At 46.9% G+C, this 16,282-nt stretch overlaps 1 protein-coding gene across 1 annotated transcript; it reads left to right on the top strand.

The window, feature by feature from the left end:
• Positions 1-262: 262 nt before the first annotated feature.
• Positions 263-15,751, top strand: LOC126541709 (lysozyme-like). Its single transcript, XM_050188602.3, has 4 exons — positions 263-514; positions 9,155-9,213; positions 13,807-13,930; positions 14,460-15,751. Exons 1-4 carry the CDS (start codon positions 460-462, stop codon positions 14,747-14,749), a joined length of 528 nt encoding a protein of 175 aa, XP_050044559.1. The 5' UTR covers positions 263-459; the 3' UTR covers positions 14,750-15,751.
• Positions 15,752-16,282: the final 531 nt, after the last annotated feature.

Raw genomic sequence — 16,282 nt, 5'->3', positions numbered from 1 at the left:
CGGCCCGATTGACGCAACCGGATCGACGATGCTGTGTGTCCTTGGCACTGGTGCCCTGCCGTGCGTGGCGTACCGAAGGGCGCGCACTTTCGAAGCGGCCCTGCGGGTCGTTTCATTCTATCGGCGTTCTTTCTTGTCTCTGCTTCTCGATAGGGACCGTTTGCCGAAGCAACGCCGGCTTCGGCTTCGGCGTCAGTGAGTCACTTGTCTCAGTGTTGACCGGCGCACGGGACGGCGCAGTGCCTCTTTTGACGCGCCTCGCGCGGCGGGAGGCAACGGAAGAAGCGGCTCACCTTGGGAGAAGTCTGGCCAGCCGGCTGGCTTGGCCCGCTGGACGCATGCGCGCTCGCGACTGGTTTGTGGGTGAAGGCCGAGCGCTTCCGGCTGCCGCCGAGACACAAGCCACTCGCGGCACCGCGGAGGAGTAACCAGAGCAACGGTAGCCCGCGCACCGCAAGCATGTCGCCGAGAACCGCTGCCGTCGCCTGCCTTGCGCTGTACGCCCTCGCAGTCGGTGAGTGCGCGCGTGCCTGCGTGCCGGGGCGCGCACTGCACGTGCTGTCACTTTCGCTTCGCTCGAGACGCGGCCCAGGCGTGGGAGGAACGTGTATAGACTGGGCGGAACGGTGTGTGTGCGTGAGGAAACGTCTGACTAAAGTGCCTACCACTGTCCCTCGCTGCCATCCTTTGCAGCCTGATTTGCGTTTGAGAACGTTAATTGCATCTGGACCCGTATTCACTGTCGATCATCCTGAGGGTATTTTCACATTCGTGCGGCGTAATGACTTAGCGCGACGTCTTATGGAGCGATGGGCAGATTGACGTTGGCCTAGCCAGTGAATGAGCACGGAGAGCGGCATTCCCGAAAGTTACCGATCGAGAACATGACCATTGTTTTTTTTGTGTGTTTTTTTTGTGTGTGTGTCGAAACCACAACAAACGGCAATGCACATTATTCGACAAGAGGACAGCTCTGCTGGCATTGGAAGACGAGGTCCGAAGTTGTTTCATCGTTTCCGGGTTACTGCACAGATGTTCCATTTGATACAGGGCGTCTCCGCAGCTTAGAACGCGAGTCGCTTTGTGTTTTCGGTGCTCCTATGACGGTGTTACACACTTCGGCGCGAAGTTGCTCGCGTCCATTCTAAAACTAGGCCGCTGTGTCGAAGTAGCTGCGGGCGGATCGTGTGGCTTCGAAAGTTTCCCGTCCGCGATGGTGTCCGTGTTTTGACGGCGGCGAAGCGGCGCGCTCACGCCGGCCGTGTTTTGCGGCGAATCGAGAACCGCCTGCCCAGGTAGTCTGAGCGCTTTACCCCGGTGTCCTTCGAAGCCCGCTAATCTGCATGACGAGTGGTTTCGACGTGAAACCCCCGCGTAATAAGCGCTTTATGCTTGGGCTGATGTAGGGGTATACCTTGGCGAGCGCTTGCAGTCTTCATCGTCGAACCTAAAGCTCTCGCTTGTCTGCGCAGTAAGGTTTACAAGGAATGGATTCATCCAAAGAGAATTCGTCACACGTATACATGTACCGTATAAAAGTGTGATGCTGGGGCACAAGCGTGCTTCGGTCGAACAAAAATCGACATTCTTTGTCTGCAGTGAGCTACAAATTTTGCGTTTGACTTGCGTCGGTTGTGGATTTACCTCGAGGGGCGATATCTACCCATTTAACGTGGCAGGACAACTGTAGGTTTTCCCAGCGTATGCGAGCGCTGTTTAGGACGTGTTCGTGCGCGGTAAGGACGCTACCTTTTGCCAGTCTGGATTTCAACGTTATACTTATTAGCTTGTATCAATGCAGTAGGCTCCCGATAAGACGAACCCGGTTAAGCCAAATTTTCGGATACATCGTTTGATTGTTAATTAGAACTCATACTGGTGTTTATCTTAATAAACTCTAACGAACGTCGATGTAGTCGTTTGGATATATCACAGATTTCCACTTCTTTTTTACTTCACAATAAATTTACTGTTTGTCAGAAGCTTTGAGCACGTTTTACAAGATTTACTGCGGTTATTTCTCGAACTGTCAAGCTACGCGAACCGTTGTGCTGTGGTGATCTGGATTACACCGTTACTTGTTAGCATACATCGATGCAGTAGGTTCCCGATAATACGAACTTGGTTAAGCCGAATTTTCGGATATATAATTTGACTGTAAATTAGATCTTATGCTGGCATTTAATTCCATTAAACTCCAAAAAATGTCGACGTAACCTTTTGAGGTATCTCGCAAATTTCCGTTTCTTCCTCACTTCAGTACAAATACGCTGTTCACTTGCCGTCGTGGCGTAGTGGTTTTGGTGTTGCGCTGCTCCCGAGGTTGCGGGATCGAATCCCGGCCGCGGCGGCCGCATTTCAATGGGGCCGAAACGCAGAAACACCCGTGTACCGTGCATTGCGTGCACGTTAAAGAACCCCCACGTGGCCAGAATTAACCCGGAGACCCCAACTACGGCGTGCCTCATAACCATATGGTGGTTGTGGCGCGTAAAAAACCCAGAATTTAACGAATTAAAATACACTGTTCGTCAGAGCCTTTGAACCTGTTTTGCCGCACTGATTGTGTTCATTCCTTGAGCTGTCAAACTACATGAACATTGCCGGCACGTGCCGTAACAACAAAAGATCTTGGTCGAGTCAGCGTAGTAGGGTTTCTATCGCTTTATTTCTTTCGCAACGAGTTTTTTTTTTTTTTGCGATATCGCTAATGAATTTGCATGTTTATGACGTAGTTACGTCTTATAATCCCGCAATATTCAAAACCGGCTGCCACTAAAGGCGTGGGTGGTTCAACTCTATTATACGTAGTACAGGTGTCACTTGTGAGTGACGCGTGCTTAGTGCAATACATGTATTATGCATTTTAGACCTTGTGCGAAGGAAGATGCAAATAAAAAAAAATTTACAGCTTCCGACAGCTCTTCGAGTGTGTTTTATAACAGAAAGCTAATGGGCCTTTTGTGGTTTAAAGCAAATTAGAAGCATATTCGTAACATAGTTACGGAACGCGATTGAAGCACATCAAGCAAAAGCAAGAAACGTTCTGCTCTGGCAAGAGGTGGAATCTCGATGCGGAACGTGGTAGCAGCGCAACCAACCGACGAGTTCTATTTTGAGCAATGCGGCGCGCGAGTTGGCGATAGATTCCCACAGCGAACGTCGTGCGGAGATGCTATCTCCTGCCGAGGCGGCTTTGAGCCATCGCTTGGGTTTCTCGTCTTTTACAAGTACGAATCGCGGCACCTCTTATCCAAAGCAGTTGGACAGCTGTGGAGGATATGTGACTTGCAGGATTGTGCTGCACCGACACCTCGACATGATAACGGCTACAGGATCGTAGTCTCTCGCCTCTTAGGATTGTAATCTCCCGAGTGTTAGTTGCAGGTTGTATACAACCGCATGGACACAGGAAGTGAAATTCGGAACGTATGACTTTTGAGCTCCTGAGTAAGGCAGCCCAGTGCATATATCCTCTGGGACTTGTCACCCAGAAATAATACTCAATCTTGCCAGCTATTCCTTTGCGTACCACTCTATGCTCGCTAGTTTCCTGTCGGGAACGATAAATTATGCCGATACTCGTTTCCGTTTGTGACCTGAAAGCACTGCGAGCGCGGCGTTAAAGAAAGGATATTTTTTTTGCAATACTAGAGTTTTACGTGCCAGACCCAAGATATGATTATGAGGCACGCCTTAGTGGGAGTACCGGGATTCATTTCGACCACCTGGAGTTCTGTGACTTGAAACTAATGAACAGTACACTAGCGTTTTTGCATTTTGGCCCCGTCGGAAAGCGGCCGCCGTGGTCGAAAGACACGAAATGCACACCTTAAAAATGACGACTATGGCTGGGGTACAAGACAGGCGCCGAAGGTAACAAATTGTCTACAATGTCAGAGGACCTGTGCAGCTGCGAAGTTGAAATGACGGTTTATCCCCCGCCAACAGAACGTATAAAAGCACGATCTCTTAATACACGGCAGCAAGAAATACATTGCTTGTCAGTGTAGCAATGAAATGGTGTATTTTAGTGACTAACACATACTACAACGTAATGCGGCAGTGTAACGTGTTGATACAAAGGAAAAGCACCATGCCGCTGCCACCACCCACCCAAACCACCACAACAATAATAATAATAATAATAATAATAATAATAATAATAATAATAATAATAATAATAATAATAATAATAATAATAATCAACAACAACAAAGACAACATCATCACCCCCTTTATAACAGTTCATGAGCAGCTTGAAGGCCGATGAGGCCCACACAGTTGACGTTAAAATTGTTTTCCCAAACAATTATTCTCAATGGGCTATTAGCCTTCCCGCATAATGTCGCGGCTCAAATCATACAATCTAAATAATCCTGTCCCCCACCAATGACCCTCATCAATATTGTTGTTAAGGCTGCCACCAGTTGTTACGGGGACGGGGTTTTGCAACCTTCGACTGCGTCTGCTTGGAGCTCGAACCAGGTGGATCATCAGAAAGGGTTCAGCTGGGAAGACGAGGTGATGTAAAAACGAATAACAGAATTTTAATACATCTTTACGCAACCGTAACATTGCTTATAGATTTATTTTACTAAGTACTGTGCGCTAGCTACTATGGTCTCAGGAACGCTAGGCCACGCAGATACACGCTGTTCTCTTCCGAGACTGTTAAACATTACTTTAGTTTTCTGCAGATTAATTTTCAGACCCACCCTTCTGCTTTGCCTCTCCAGGTCAGTGAGCATGCATTGCAATTGGTCTCCTGAGTTACTAAGCAAGGCAATATCATCAGCGAATCGCAAGTTGCTAAGGTATTCTCCATCAACTTTTATCCCCAATTCTTCCCACTCCAGGCCTCTGAATACCTCCTGTAAACATGCTGTGAATAGCATTGGAGATATCGTATCTCCCTGTCTGACGCCTTTCTTTATAGGGATTTTGTTGCTTTCTTTGTGGAGGACTACGGTGGCTGTGGAGCCGCTATAGATATCTTCCAGTATTTTTACATATGGCTCATCTACACCCTGATTCCGTAATGCCTCCATGACTGCTGAGGTTTCCACTGAATCAAACGCTTTCTCGTAATCAATGAAAGCTATATATAAGGGTTGGTTATATTCTGCACATTTCTCTATCACTTGATTGATAGTGTGAATATGGTCTATTGTTGAGTAGCCTTTACGGAATCCTGCCTGGTCCTTTGGTTGACAGAAGTCTAAGGTGTTCCTGATTCTATTTGCGATTACCTTAGTGAATACTTTGTAGGCAACGGACAGTAGGCTGATCGGTCTATAATTTTTCAAGTCTTTGGCGTCCCCTTTCTTATGGATTAGGATTATGTTAGCGTTCTTCCAAGATTCCGGTACGCTCGAGGTTATGAGGCATTGCGTATACAGGGTGGCCAGTTTCTCTAGAACAATCTGACCACCATCCTTCAACAAATCTGCTGTTACCTGATCCTCCCCAGCTGCCTTCCCCCTTTGCATAGCTCCTAAGGCTTTCTTTACTTCTTCTGGCGTTACCTGTGGGATTTCGAATTCCTCTAGGCTATTCTCTCTTCCACAATCGTCGTGGGTGCCACTGGTACTGTATAAATCTCTATAGAACTCCTCAGTCACTTGAACTATCTCGTCCATATTAGTAACGATATTGCCGGCTTTGTCTCTTAACGCACACATCTGATTCTTGCCTATTCCTAGTTTCTTCTTCACTGTTTTTAGGCTCCCTCCGTTCCTGAGAGCCTGTTCAATTCTATCCATATTATAGTTCCTGATGTCCGCTGTCTTACGCTTGTTGATTAACTTAGAAAGTTCTGCCAGTTCTATTCTAGCTGTAGGATTAGAGGCTTTCATACATTGGCGTTTCTTGATCAGATCTTTCGTCTCCTGCGATAGCTTACTGGTTTCCTGTCTAACGGCGTTACCACCGACTTCTATTGCGCACTCCTTAATGATGCCCATGAGATTGTCGTTCATTGCTTCAACACTAACGTCCTCTTCCTGAGTTAAAGCCGAATACCTGTTCTGTAGTTTGATCCGGAATTCCTCTAGTTTCCCTCTTACCGCTAACTCATTGATTGGCTTCTTGTGTACCAGTTTCTTTCGTTCCCTCCTCAAGTCTAGGCTAATTGGAGTTCTTACCATCCTGTGGTCACTGCAGCGTACCTTGCCGAGCACGTCTACATCTTGAATGATGCCAGGGTTCGCGCAGAGTATGAAGTCGATTTCATTTCTAGTCTCACCATTCGGGCTCCTCCACGTCCACTTTCGGCTAACCCGCTTGCGGAAAAAGGTATTCATTATCCGCATATTATTCTGTTCTGCAAACTCTACTAATAATTCTCCTCTGCTATTCCTAGAGCCTATGCCATATTCCCCCACTGACTTGTCTCCAGCCTGCTTCTTGCCTACCCTGGCATTGAAGTCGCCCATCAGTATAGTGTATTTTGTTTTGACTTTACCCATCGCCGATTCTACGTCTTCATAAAAGCTTTCGACTTCCTGGTCATCATGACTAGATGTAGGAGCGTAGACCTGTACAACCTTCATTTTGTATCTCTTATTAAGTTTCACAACAAGACATGCCACCCTCTCGTTAATGCTATAGAATTCCTGTATGTTACCAGCTATTTCCTTATTAATCAGGAATCCGACTCCTAGTTCTCGTCTCTCCGCTAAGCCCCGGTAACACAGTACATGCCCGCTTTTTAGCACTGTATATGCTTCTTTTGTCCTCCTAACCTCACTGAGCCCTATTATATCCCATTTACTACCCTCTAATTCCTCCAATAACACTTCTAGACTCGCCTCACTAGATAGCGTTCTAACGTTAAACGTTGCCAGGTTAAGATTCCAATGGCGGCCTGTCCGGAGCCAGGTATTCTTAGCACCCTCTGCAGCGTCACAGATCTGACCGCCGCCGTGGTCAGTTGCTTCGCGGCTGCTGGGGACTGAGGGCCGGGGTTCGATTGTTGTATTGTTGTATTCTTATTATTGGAAAGCTATTCGAAAAATATTCGTTTCGTATTCGATTCGGCTTTAAAAATCAATATTCGCATACCCTTAATAGCGGGTGTTGTTGTTGGGAGTGCCGCGGGATGTGCGTGTGTTTGTCTCGAACGTGGTTTGGCTTAAAACGCAGTCATTCCTATACATATAATCTTTTATTCAAACGAAATCGTCATATAAATTCTTTGTTCGCCCTTAATACATCTTTCGTTATTGTTCTCTCACTTTGAGTGTAACAAAGTGAATGAAACAAGAACAGACGATTGAAACTAACACGCACAGTGAGCTCAGATCTTGTAGTTTTCTCTTCCAACTTCGATGGCAGCTGGTACTGTTCACGTTTGAGGTAATTGTGACGTAACTGTGCAACCCGGCACAGGTTCTCATGATATAATAGAAACATGGTAACGCATTATAATAAATAAAAATTGGCACGTTGCCCACTGATTTAGCAGGGAGTGGATAACATGTAACAGACGGAACCCCGCTAGCCAGACGCGACTTCGCGGTGTCTTGGCACTCCGGGAAAGATGCCAATCCGAAGCCACTACATCCCGGCATTCTCGTTTGCATACAGCAGCACGGCAGCGCCAGTTTTCCTCCAAGTAATTATAAGAAACTACACGCTTGGCCGTTTTGACTAGAAAGTACCGGGAGCGCGACGTTAAAGAAAGGAAATGAACGTAAAACATAATGATTGGAAGGTCAAGATAAACTACAAAGGGTGAAACGTTTCTTTAACAGTGTAAACCTCCTGTTACCTCGGGGCTGTTAGGCACATGCTTTCGAGAGCGACTGGACCGAAATTGAAGAGAACGTATACGTCTTCTTGTATAAGCAGAGACGCTTTGAGCGGACTGCCGTATGTGGCAACGAAGAGAAGCCTTAGGGGGCGGAGCTTCTTTCTGCACACGTGTTACTGCGTCAAGTAGTCCGGCATACCTTGACAGGGCTTTCAGTTTCCTAATGTTTCTTAGAACACATGCCGAGTCACCTTAGCTTCCACGGGCGACGGTTTCGCATTTGCCCAAGCATGAACGAGAAAACCAGAAAAATTTGTCAAATTTAACCCTAAGTGGTGCATTTTGTCTTACTTTGTTGTTGCAAAAAAATGTGTTTTCTTTTTCTCTTCCCCAACTTAATTTATTGTGGATGAGAATAGGATTTCTTTAGGAGCGTTCTTAATTGTTCGCGCTTTGCCTCCGTGTAGCTTTCTCTTCCTTGCCACAGAAAGTTGTCCGCGAATTAAGGGGCATTGATGCACAAAAAATAAGCACCGACACAAAGTTCCACAAGACCTTATGTAAGCGCTTCTATCTCTGTCTTTTCTTTATACGTGCATGTTCAAGCTTTTCAAGTGTGCTGCTTTCACTTAAGTAAGGACAAGTCTTCATGAAACCTCGCCCATGCGGCTTCTGATAAAAAAAAAAAGCGACCACATAGTATTGATGGCGAGCGCACTTGAATTCCAGATGCAAATGACATTCTTCGTTTACCTGGCAAACCGAGAAATTGGCGGGTTGTTAGTACATCGTATAGTTAAAAAATTGGGTTTTGTTTGTTTCTTTCTTTTTTGCTCATGCGTTGCTTTTACGTAAGAGAGAGTAGCCGGGTGCCATTTATAAAGAAGAAGAAGAAGAAGAAGAAGAAGAAGTTTATTCTTTCTTTCAAAATACAAAAGAAAGTGAAGCAAGAGTTAAAGGCATATAGCCTAACAAGGGCTCTTTCCAAGGACAAGGATCTTTCTCGAAGTGCCAAGACACCGCGAAGTCGCGTCTGGCTAGCGGGGTTCCGTCTATCACATCTTGCTCCAGATAGCATTTCAAGCTATATCTGAAAGGCTCCAACACCCCCAGGCAATCGTGTACTAAAAGTACAATTCGCTGGTGCAGTGCCATCGTGTTACAGAATTTCGCACTCGACAAGAACTGCAGTGTTGCATACAATCGATTAATATTAACCAAAATATTCATGGGGAAATCAGGAAGAGTATGAAAGAATATGGCAATGGCAACGCGCACAACCGAAAAATGTATAGGATACCTCGGCATCTTCTGGTAACCAAGTACAGTTAGCGGCAGTGGCATGAACGCACGCACATTTTCATGCATGCTCTATCTAATGTTTCTTCGATCGTGCAGGGTCCAATGCTCAAGTCAGCGACGACCCGACACGCAAGTGCCTCAACTGCATCTGCTACGTAAGTGCCGGCTCTTTTGTACGATCTGTCCACCGCATGCAGGAGGTCCATCCACAAAAGGGGGAAGCCCGAATATTACGACAAAATATCGATTGCTCGCGTTCAAATTACGGTAAAACCGAAGGCGTTGTCCTTAAGCAATGAGTCTGAACGGACACTAAGTTCCTCGTTGTGCCGTTACTTAGCTGCATGGTGGCTGAAGCTTTGCTCTACATGTATAGTTTGTACCAATCTGTAGGTTCTTGAAAAGTGTTATAGCATCAGAAGAAAGCCCTAAAATAAATTTACTTAGTTTCATATCAATGGAGAGGGTTCCTACGTTAGATGGAAACGTTGCACCTGTTCTTCATCTACAGATGATAGAAAAAGAGAGCGCGATATTACGTACACCGCACCCGGCTTTTCTATTTTTATTTTCTTGCAATCGCAGTTATGCGTGACAGGTGTTTCACATTATTGTCATTAAATAACTCAGCCCCAAGGAACGTACCTTATCCCTAACTATAGCATGGGCATTTCGTTTATTTAGAAAGGCGCACCGACAAGTTCCAAAGTGCGTCGCAAATATGTTACATATGGTTGCTACAGCTGCATTTCTCCGCTGACTGGTATACTTGACTGGAGAGCGCCGTTTATTACACTGATTTGTAAAGTGCATGGACGGCAGACGGCTGAAACGTTCGTGCACTTTCATCATGACGGTAAGATTATGATAGATCGATTTCTTCAAGCCGAATACGAAGTTTACATTGACTGATGTAGGTGCTGCAGCTACTTTTAATTAGCACGTGCAAAACGTAATTTTTAGTGCTATTACGAAGTATTTGCTTCGGCTAGCGCAATCTTTAGGTTCAATAAAAGCAATAAAAATATGAGACAACCGCTGTTACATTCACCTAAGAAAATGCAACCTAAGACTCTGAAAGTGCACACTCTCATTAGGGCTACCTTAAGCGCGACATGCGAACAAAGAGCTACCTTTCAGACAAACTGACAGCTTCACCTAAGGTTATGCAAGCACACACAACAGTAGCTGTCATCATGTGGCTGCGCAAACGTGTATCTCGGTGTACGCATCACAGAGTCGTCAAAGGATCGTTACTTCCTCGAACTAGCGCATCTGTCTTTTAGCAAAATCGGGCATGTTTTTCTTGTCGCGTGTGGTGACAGGGGTGTGTGCCTTGAACTCTTCTGTTTGTATACTTGTCAGTGGCCAAGGCTGCAGTTATCAAAGGAAAACTGCCACGTGAGATGATTGGACCTTCGGCCACAGACAACAGCAAGCGGAACTCGCCAGCGTTTCCTCCGTATCGCTAAGCAGCCAGAAGAAAGGAGTTACGGCGCCAGACTCGTTGAAAACACACACACACACACACACACACACACACACACACACACACACACACACACACACACACACACACACACACACACACACACACACACACACACACACACACACACACACACACACACACACACACACACACACACACACACACACACACACACACACACACACACACACACACACACACACACACACACACACACACACACACACACACACACACACACACACACACACACACACACACACACACACACACACACACACACACACACACACACACACACACACACACACACACACACACACACACACACACACACACACACACACACACACACACACACACACACACACACACACACACACACACACACACACACACACACACACACACACACACACACACACACACACACACACACACACACACACACACACACACACACACACACACACACACACACACACACACACACACACACACACACACACACACACACACACACACACACACACACACACACACACACACACACACACACACACACACACACACACACACACACACACACACACACACACACACACACACACACACACACACACACACACACACACACACACACACACACACACACACACACACACACACACACACACACACACACACACACACACACACACACACACACACACACACACACACACACACACACACACACACACACACACACACACACATTGGGTTCAAGTGACGAAAAAAAAGTACGACAGTGCTGCGCCATCGTTCAGAAACTGCGTCACCTACGCAAGGAACAATTATACTAGCTATATCGGTGCGTTGCTAACTTAAAGGCATCCGCTTTTACGCTAGACGACTTTACTGCGGTGCATTGAAGATGACGTTGGCGCGACGCTGTCATTCATTTTCTTTTTTTCTTCTCGTAGCGTCACTAAGGCTGTCGACGTTAAAATCGCTTTAAAGGCCCGGGCAAGGAGCGATATCGGACATGCGGACACATAACGAATGCGAAGCCCCGTAGCAAGGACCATCAACAGCTATCTTCTGTCAAAAAAAGAAAAAAGCATGGCTCATGATTGTAAACACAGAAAGAAGGGAGTCATATATGGATGTATCAGGGAAGAGCTTGAAAGGGGAAACCTAGGAAAATATTAAGTCGAACTAGGCTGAAAGGTTCTGCTTCTAACGAATTCGTAATTTGTATCGAGAACAGAGCTTTCGTAAGCGAGAAAATGACGCAAATGAAAGATTGGAGTGACACCACCCCTTGTGGAACATGGTACCTCTTATGTAACGTCGGCACTGGCTGATTCAAATAGGGTGGTATTGAGGAAAGTCACGTGAAGATTACGCCAACTCGTCCGTTCTGGCTCGGTGGGAGCAGAGGGGGTTCGGATTGAGAAGCAGCACCGGGACCTTCGGCAGCAATTTTGTACGTGACGAAGTGATATATTGGCACCAAGAAAACGATGATAGACATCCAGAAGAATAATCTGTTGAGCTAGCACGACTTCATATTTTCTTTTAGTGTCCCTCTCAGCTCTAGTTCTTTAACACAGCTCAGTAGAGACTGAGGGTCGACATCTTTCGGCGACACTTTATCTGAGGCCACGATCATCAGTATATGTGTGGTTAAAATAATGAAGAGAGAAATCGCTAAATTGTACTAATTAACCTTTTGTTTGCTATTTGGAGTCCTTTGCAGCTCGGTCAAGCCGCGGGAACCGTCTGTAGCATGGCATAGGGACGAGGACGTCCGAGTAGCTAGAGAATTAAGCTTTAAATAACATATTTAGGGGATTTGCGATAATTGTGAAATTGAATGAAAAAAGAAGCCCATCGGCTAGCTATCCTGCGATAAACACAGGTCTCGAACAATACGCAGAGGAATTGTGCGTCGGGACGCAATATTGGTCTAGTCAACAACCTTCAACGCTGCATTTTTTTCGTAGCGCGGTTATGCGTCATGCATGGGGAATGTATGCAGCCGGGCTCCTCTCTCGCGCCTTCTCAGTGGACGCGCTGCGCCACCTAGCGGCGCTGCCGCGAAACCCACACGCGCGGCGCGATTGTGGATGTACATTCGGGCACATATATCTCAGTGACCCAAGTTGGCGGAAAACAGAGACACCAATATATATATATATATATATATATATATATATATATATATATATATATATATATATCGAGAAGTGCGAGAAGTATACTTTTACTAAGAATGCTAATCGCCTTAATAATTGTGCCCGAGTGAAGTCTGCCATTGGGACATTGCTAAGCGTTAATTTGACACGTCCATCAATCGTTAGTGCAGTTAACCTGAAATAACAGCTACCAGCGCGAACAGCGTGATTTAAAAATTTTGTGCGTAAATCAGCAGCACCGATCAAATAAATAAAAAGATCAAACACGTGGATTGACGATAACTCAAGTTAAATATTTAATCAGTGGCGTGTCATATTCGCCAGAGGGGAAAAAAAAAAAAGCGCCCGTGAGGCTGCCGACCGTGCGAAAGGGCACGACTTCATAGTTCTAGCCTTACAACCAGGCCTGTCCGATAAGGAGATCGAGAGATGCTACCGAATCACTGCACCTGATTGCGCTTTGCTGTCAACCACGTGACCGCAACAGGGTGCTTTTCAGGTGTAGACTTGTTTAGGAAGCCTAGTGTGTGTATTTCGCACGTCTTTCGCCATCTGGAGTCCGTTTAGTCACTGCATCATGTCAAACGACGCTGTAGTCTTCGTATATCTGCCGTCACATCCATGCTGGTGACTTACTGATGCACCGCATGATCATATCATGTCTTCGAGTACAGTTCCTAAAACAAAAAGGCACTTCAAACGCCACATGCTGAGACAGTTGTGTAATTAAGGCCCATACGTTTTGGGGCATGCCATGGTCTTCGTCCGGCTGGTATGTTATTTAGACAATTTCCTCAATTTCTGAGTCGCGGGTGGCGAGGCATCGTCGAAGTTAAGTCTGTGCTGCCTCGGTGCGAAGAGTACGCTTACGTCGAGGCTGCCAACAGACTCTCGGAACTTTCTCATTCGAAGCCCGGCCGCCTTCTTACTTTTCATACCCGAGGCGCAATATTTCGTGACCAGAAGTCGTCATGCAGGAAGTACACATATGAGTCACGCAGCCTGTAAGACTCCTCGTAGAGTAAGAGACGGCGGGCCACGGCGTTCTCATTCGCGAATCGTGTCGTTCGCAGGCCAGCACCAAGTGCAACACGCAAATCGGCTGCACCAACGGCGGCCCCAACTCGTACTTCTGCGGACCCTACCAGATCTCGTACGCCTATTGGATCGACGCTGGGAAGCCTGGGAACTTTGACCGTGAGTCCCCTTTCTTTTGCTTCTTATCTTGTCCTGCCTGCCGGAAGCGTATAGACGGGCGGCAGACGCCATCTCTTTTTACCTTTGACGTGGTAACCAGCCTCCTTAGGCGTGTTGATTTCCTGAAGAACTTCTGGGTCGTAACAGTGCGCAAGTTTCAGAGCGCTTCTTAATGTGCTACTGTAATCGATTAACCTGTCTTGAACGAATCACGATGGGATACGAATGGCTGACTGGTGTCATCGTCTGTGTCGCAAAAAGAGACGAAGCGTCGAGTAGCGGCTTTTTAAACCTGAACCTGCAGTGCTGGAGGGTGCTAGCTCTGTCGTAAAACGGGGGAAAATAGGAGGCTGGGGTTTGACGTTCGAGATGATGGGTGAGTATATATAAGTATATGCCTGATCTTACACGTCCCACAACGTGGCGATAACTTATCGACATATATAGCCTACATTATTTGGTTAGTTTATCCTGAATAACTGTCAAGCTTCGCTTGCACTGATCATCGGCGACAATGTGCTCTGCGCAGACTTCGAGAAGTGCCTGAAGGATCAGGTTTGCGCTGAGACAGCGGTGGTCAACTACATGAACAAGTGGGGCACCGACTGCGATGGCGACGGCCAGGTCACGTGCTACGACTACGCACGCATGCACAAGGCCGGCCGCTCGGGCTGCTCAGCGGCCTCGTGGGTGGACGCGACAGACTACTGGGCCCAATTCCAGGAGTGCTTCGGCCCGTCGCCGTCCCCGCAGGGACTCGGACCCGGTGACGACTCCGGCATCAGCGGCCTCGATGCCCGCAGCAACAAACGCAACTAGGCCTCGCGCCCGACATATTGCTCGTGACGTAGTCAGCTTCAATGGACGATTTGACTCGCCGCAGCTTACGGACTCTTTGCACTGTTCTCGTTAAGTTAACCAGGTAGGAACTCGGTCATTCCAGGGGTTTCATACTCAACTCGTGTGCCAGGCCACTTACGCATCTGATAGGTTCCCGCGGAGGGAAATAACGGGGGCGGCCTTAGACACAAGAGGGCCACGTAGGTCGCACAGAAGGTCTTCGACGGCTGCATAGGAACCGCACGCGACGTGTTAGAGCCAACATTTTGAGTATACTGTTATGGTCCTATACGAGACACTTTCTAGCGAGAATATAGGCAAGGCGTCTGGTGCTCAAATGTATCGCCTAGAAATATTCCTAACTTATTCCTAAAGTATTGCTTCAGTGCGCAAGAAAAAAAAAACGCGAGAAGTTTCGATGCTGGTCCGCCAGCTGGCTCTGCTTCATGCCGTTACGAACAGATGAGCGAAGACGTGTGGGGCTGCACAGCATGTATGTCTAACGCGAATACGTCTGGTCGTTCGTGAATAATGTACAAAATAGCGCCGCCATCACGGTGGACGGGACTCTAGCGGCAACTTTGGAATCATTGCGGAATTCCTGCTTTCTGCTAGCTTGCCGAATTATCGCAGGGTTGTTTGTGAAACAACAGGTTGTGAAGGTCACTCATTACTCCGATTGGATAGGGGGGCCCTCCTCGCCAAATGCAGCTGCAAGGGGACATGCTGCTCAGCGTGTACTATCGACCTTTTTTTTGTGTGTGTCGCGCGACTCACTGAAGGTTGCACTTGTCGCTGGTAACTCCACAACCAGCGTTGAGGTGCGGTGGCAAAAAGCTGTGACGTAGAAATGCTTGGTTGTGTGAACCAGAATCTGTCGTTGATGGAGGGGGTCGGTTTCAAATTTTCGCGTGCTGCGCCACCCCAAAGGCGGACGAAAGTGCCTTTGTAAAAAGAAAGTAAAGACATTGTTTGGTTTTCCTTGTGTACTGCTTTCTTTCATGACACACTTCACATAGAGCATGTCCTCAGTGATATGTCGTCTTGCTCAGGCAATCAAGCGCAGAGTAAGTCCAAGCACAAGTAGACAACCCGGAGTAATCAGAAAGAAATTGAGAGGAACAGAGAAGGCGAATTCGAAGGAAAGAATGGAAACAAGTCCACGGAGTCCACGGAGTTTTGCAAGGACGGCAAGCAATAATTCAAGAAAGATAGATTTTGCGATAACACAAATATTTTTGAGACCCAAGCTCGCTATCTGAGGATAAAAACATGCAGGAGCAAATATTCGTAATAGGATCACATTGTAATGGAATGCTAAGATGTTCACCCAGCCAGAAGCATAATGAACGCTGGTGTTCTAAGCTTATGGGAGCGTAAACTGGTCGGCGGTCGCGATAAGCAAGAGACGTTTAGGGTATTGCTGAAAAAAAGAAAAGAAAAAAAAAAGAAACAGGGCAGAGATGGGGCGTGGGATTGTCGCAGACATAGGTATCTACGAGATAAAGCAGA

The sequence above is a fragment of the Dermacentor andersoni genome, chromosome 2, assembly GCF_023375885.2.
Source record: "Dermacentor andersoni chromosome 2, qqDerAnde1_hic_scaffold, whole genome shotgun sequence".
NCBI lineage: Eukaryota > Metazoa > Arthropoda > Arachnida > Ixodida > Ixodidae > Dermacentor > Dermacentor andersoni.
Note: the sequence above shows the minus strand (reverse complement) of the source record. Positions and strands in the feature narration are given on the sequence as shown.

What these genes read in the sequence shown, in the direction of transcription:
- LOC126541709 (XM_050188602.3), top strand. Translation starts at nt 460, where the DNA reads ATGTCGCCGAGAACCGCTGCCGTCGCCTGCCTTGCGCTGTACGCCCTC. An exon ending in GCTGTACGCCCTCGCAGTCG is followed by an intron (nt 515 to 9,154) that starts GTGAGTGCGCGC and finishes TCGATCGTGCAG; the next exon opens with GGTCCAATGCTCAAGTCAGC. An exon ending in GCCTCAACTGCATCTGCTAC is followed by an intron (nt 9,214 to 13,806) that starts GTAAGTGCCGGC and finishes TGTCGTTCGCAG; the next exon opens with GCCAGCACCAAGTGCAACAC.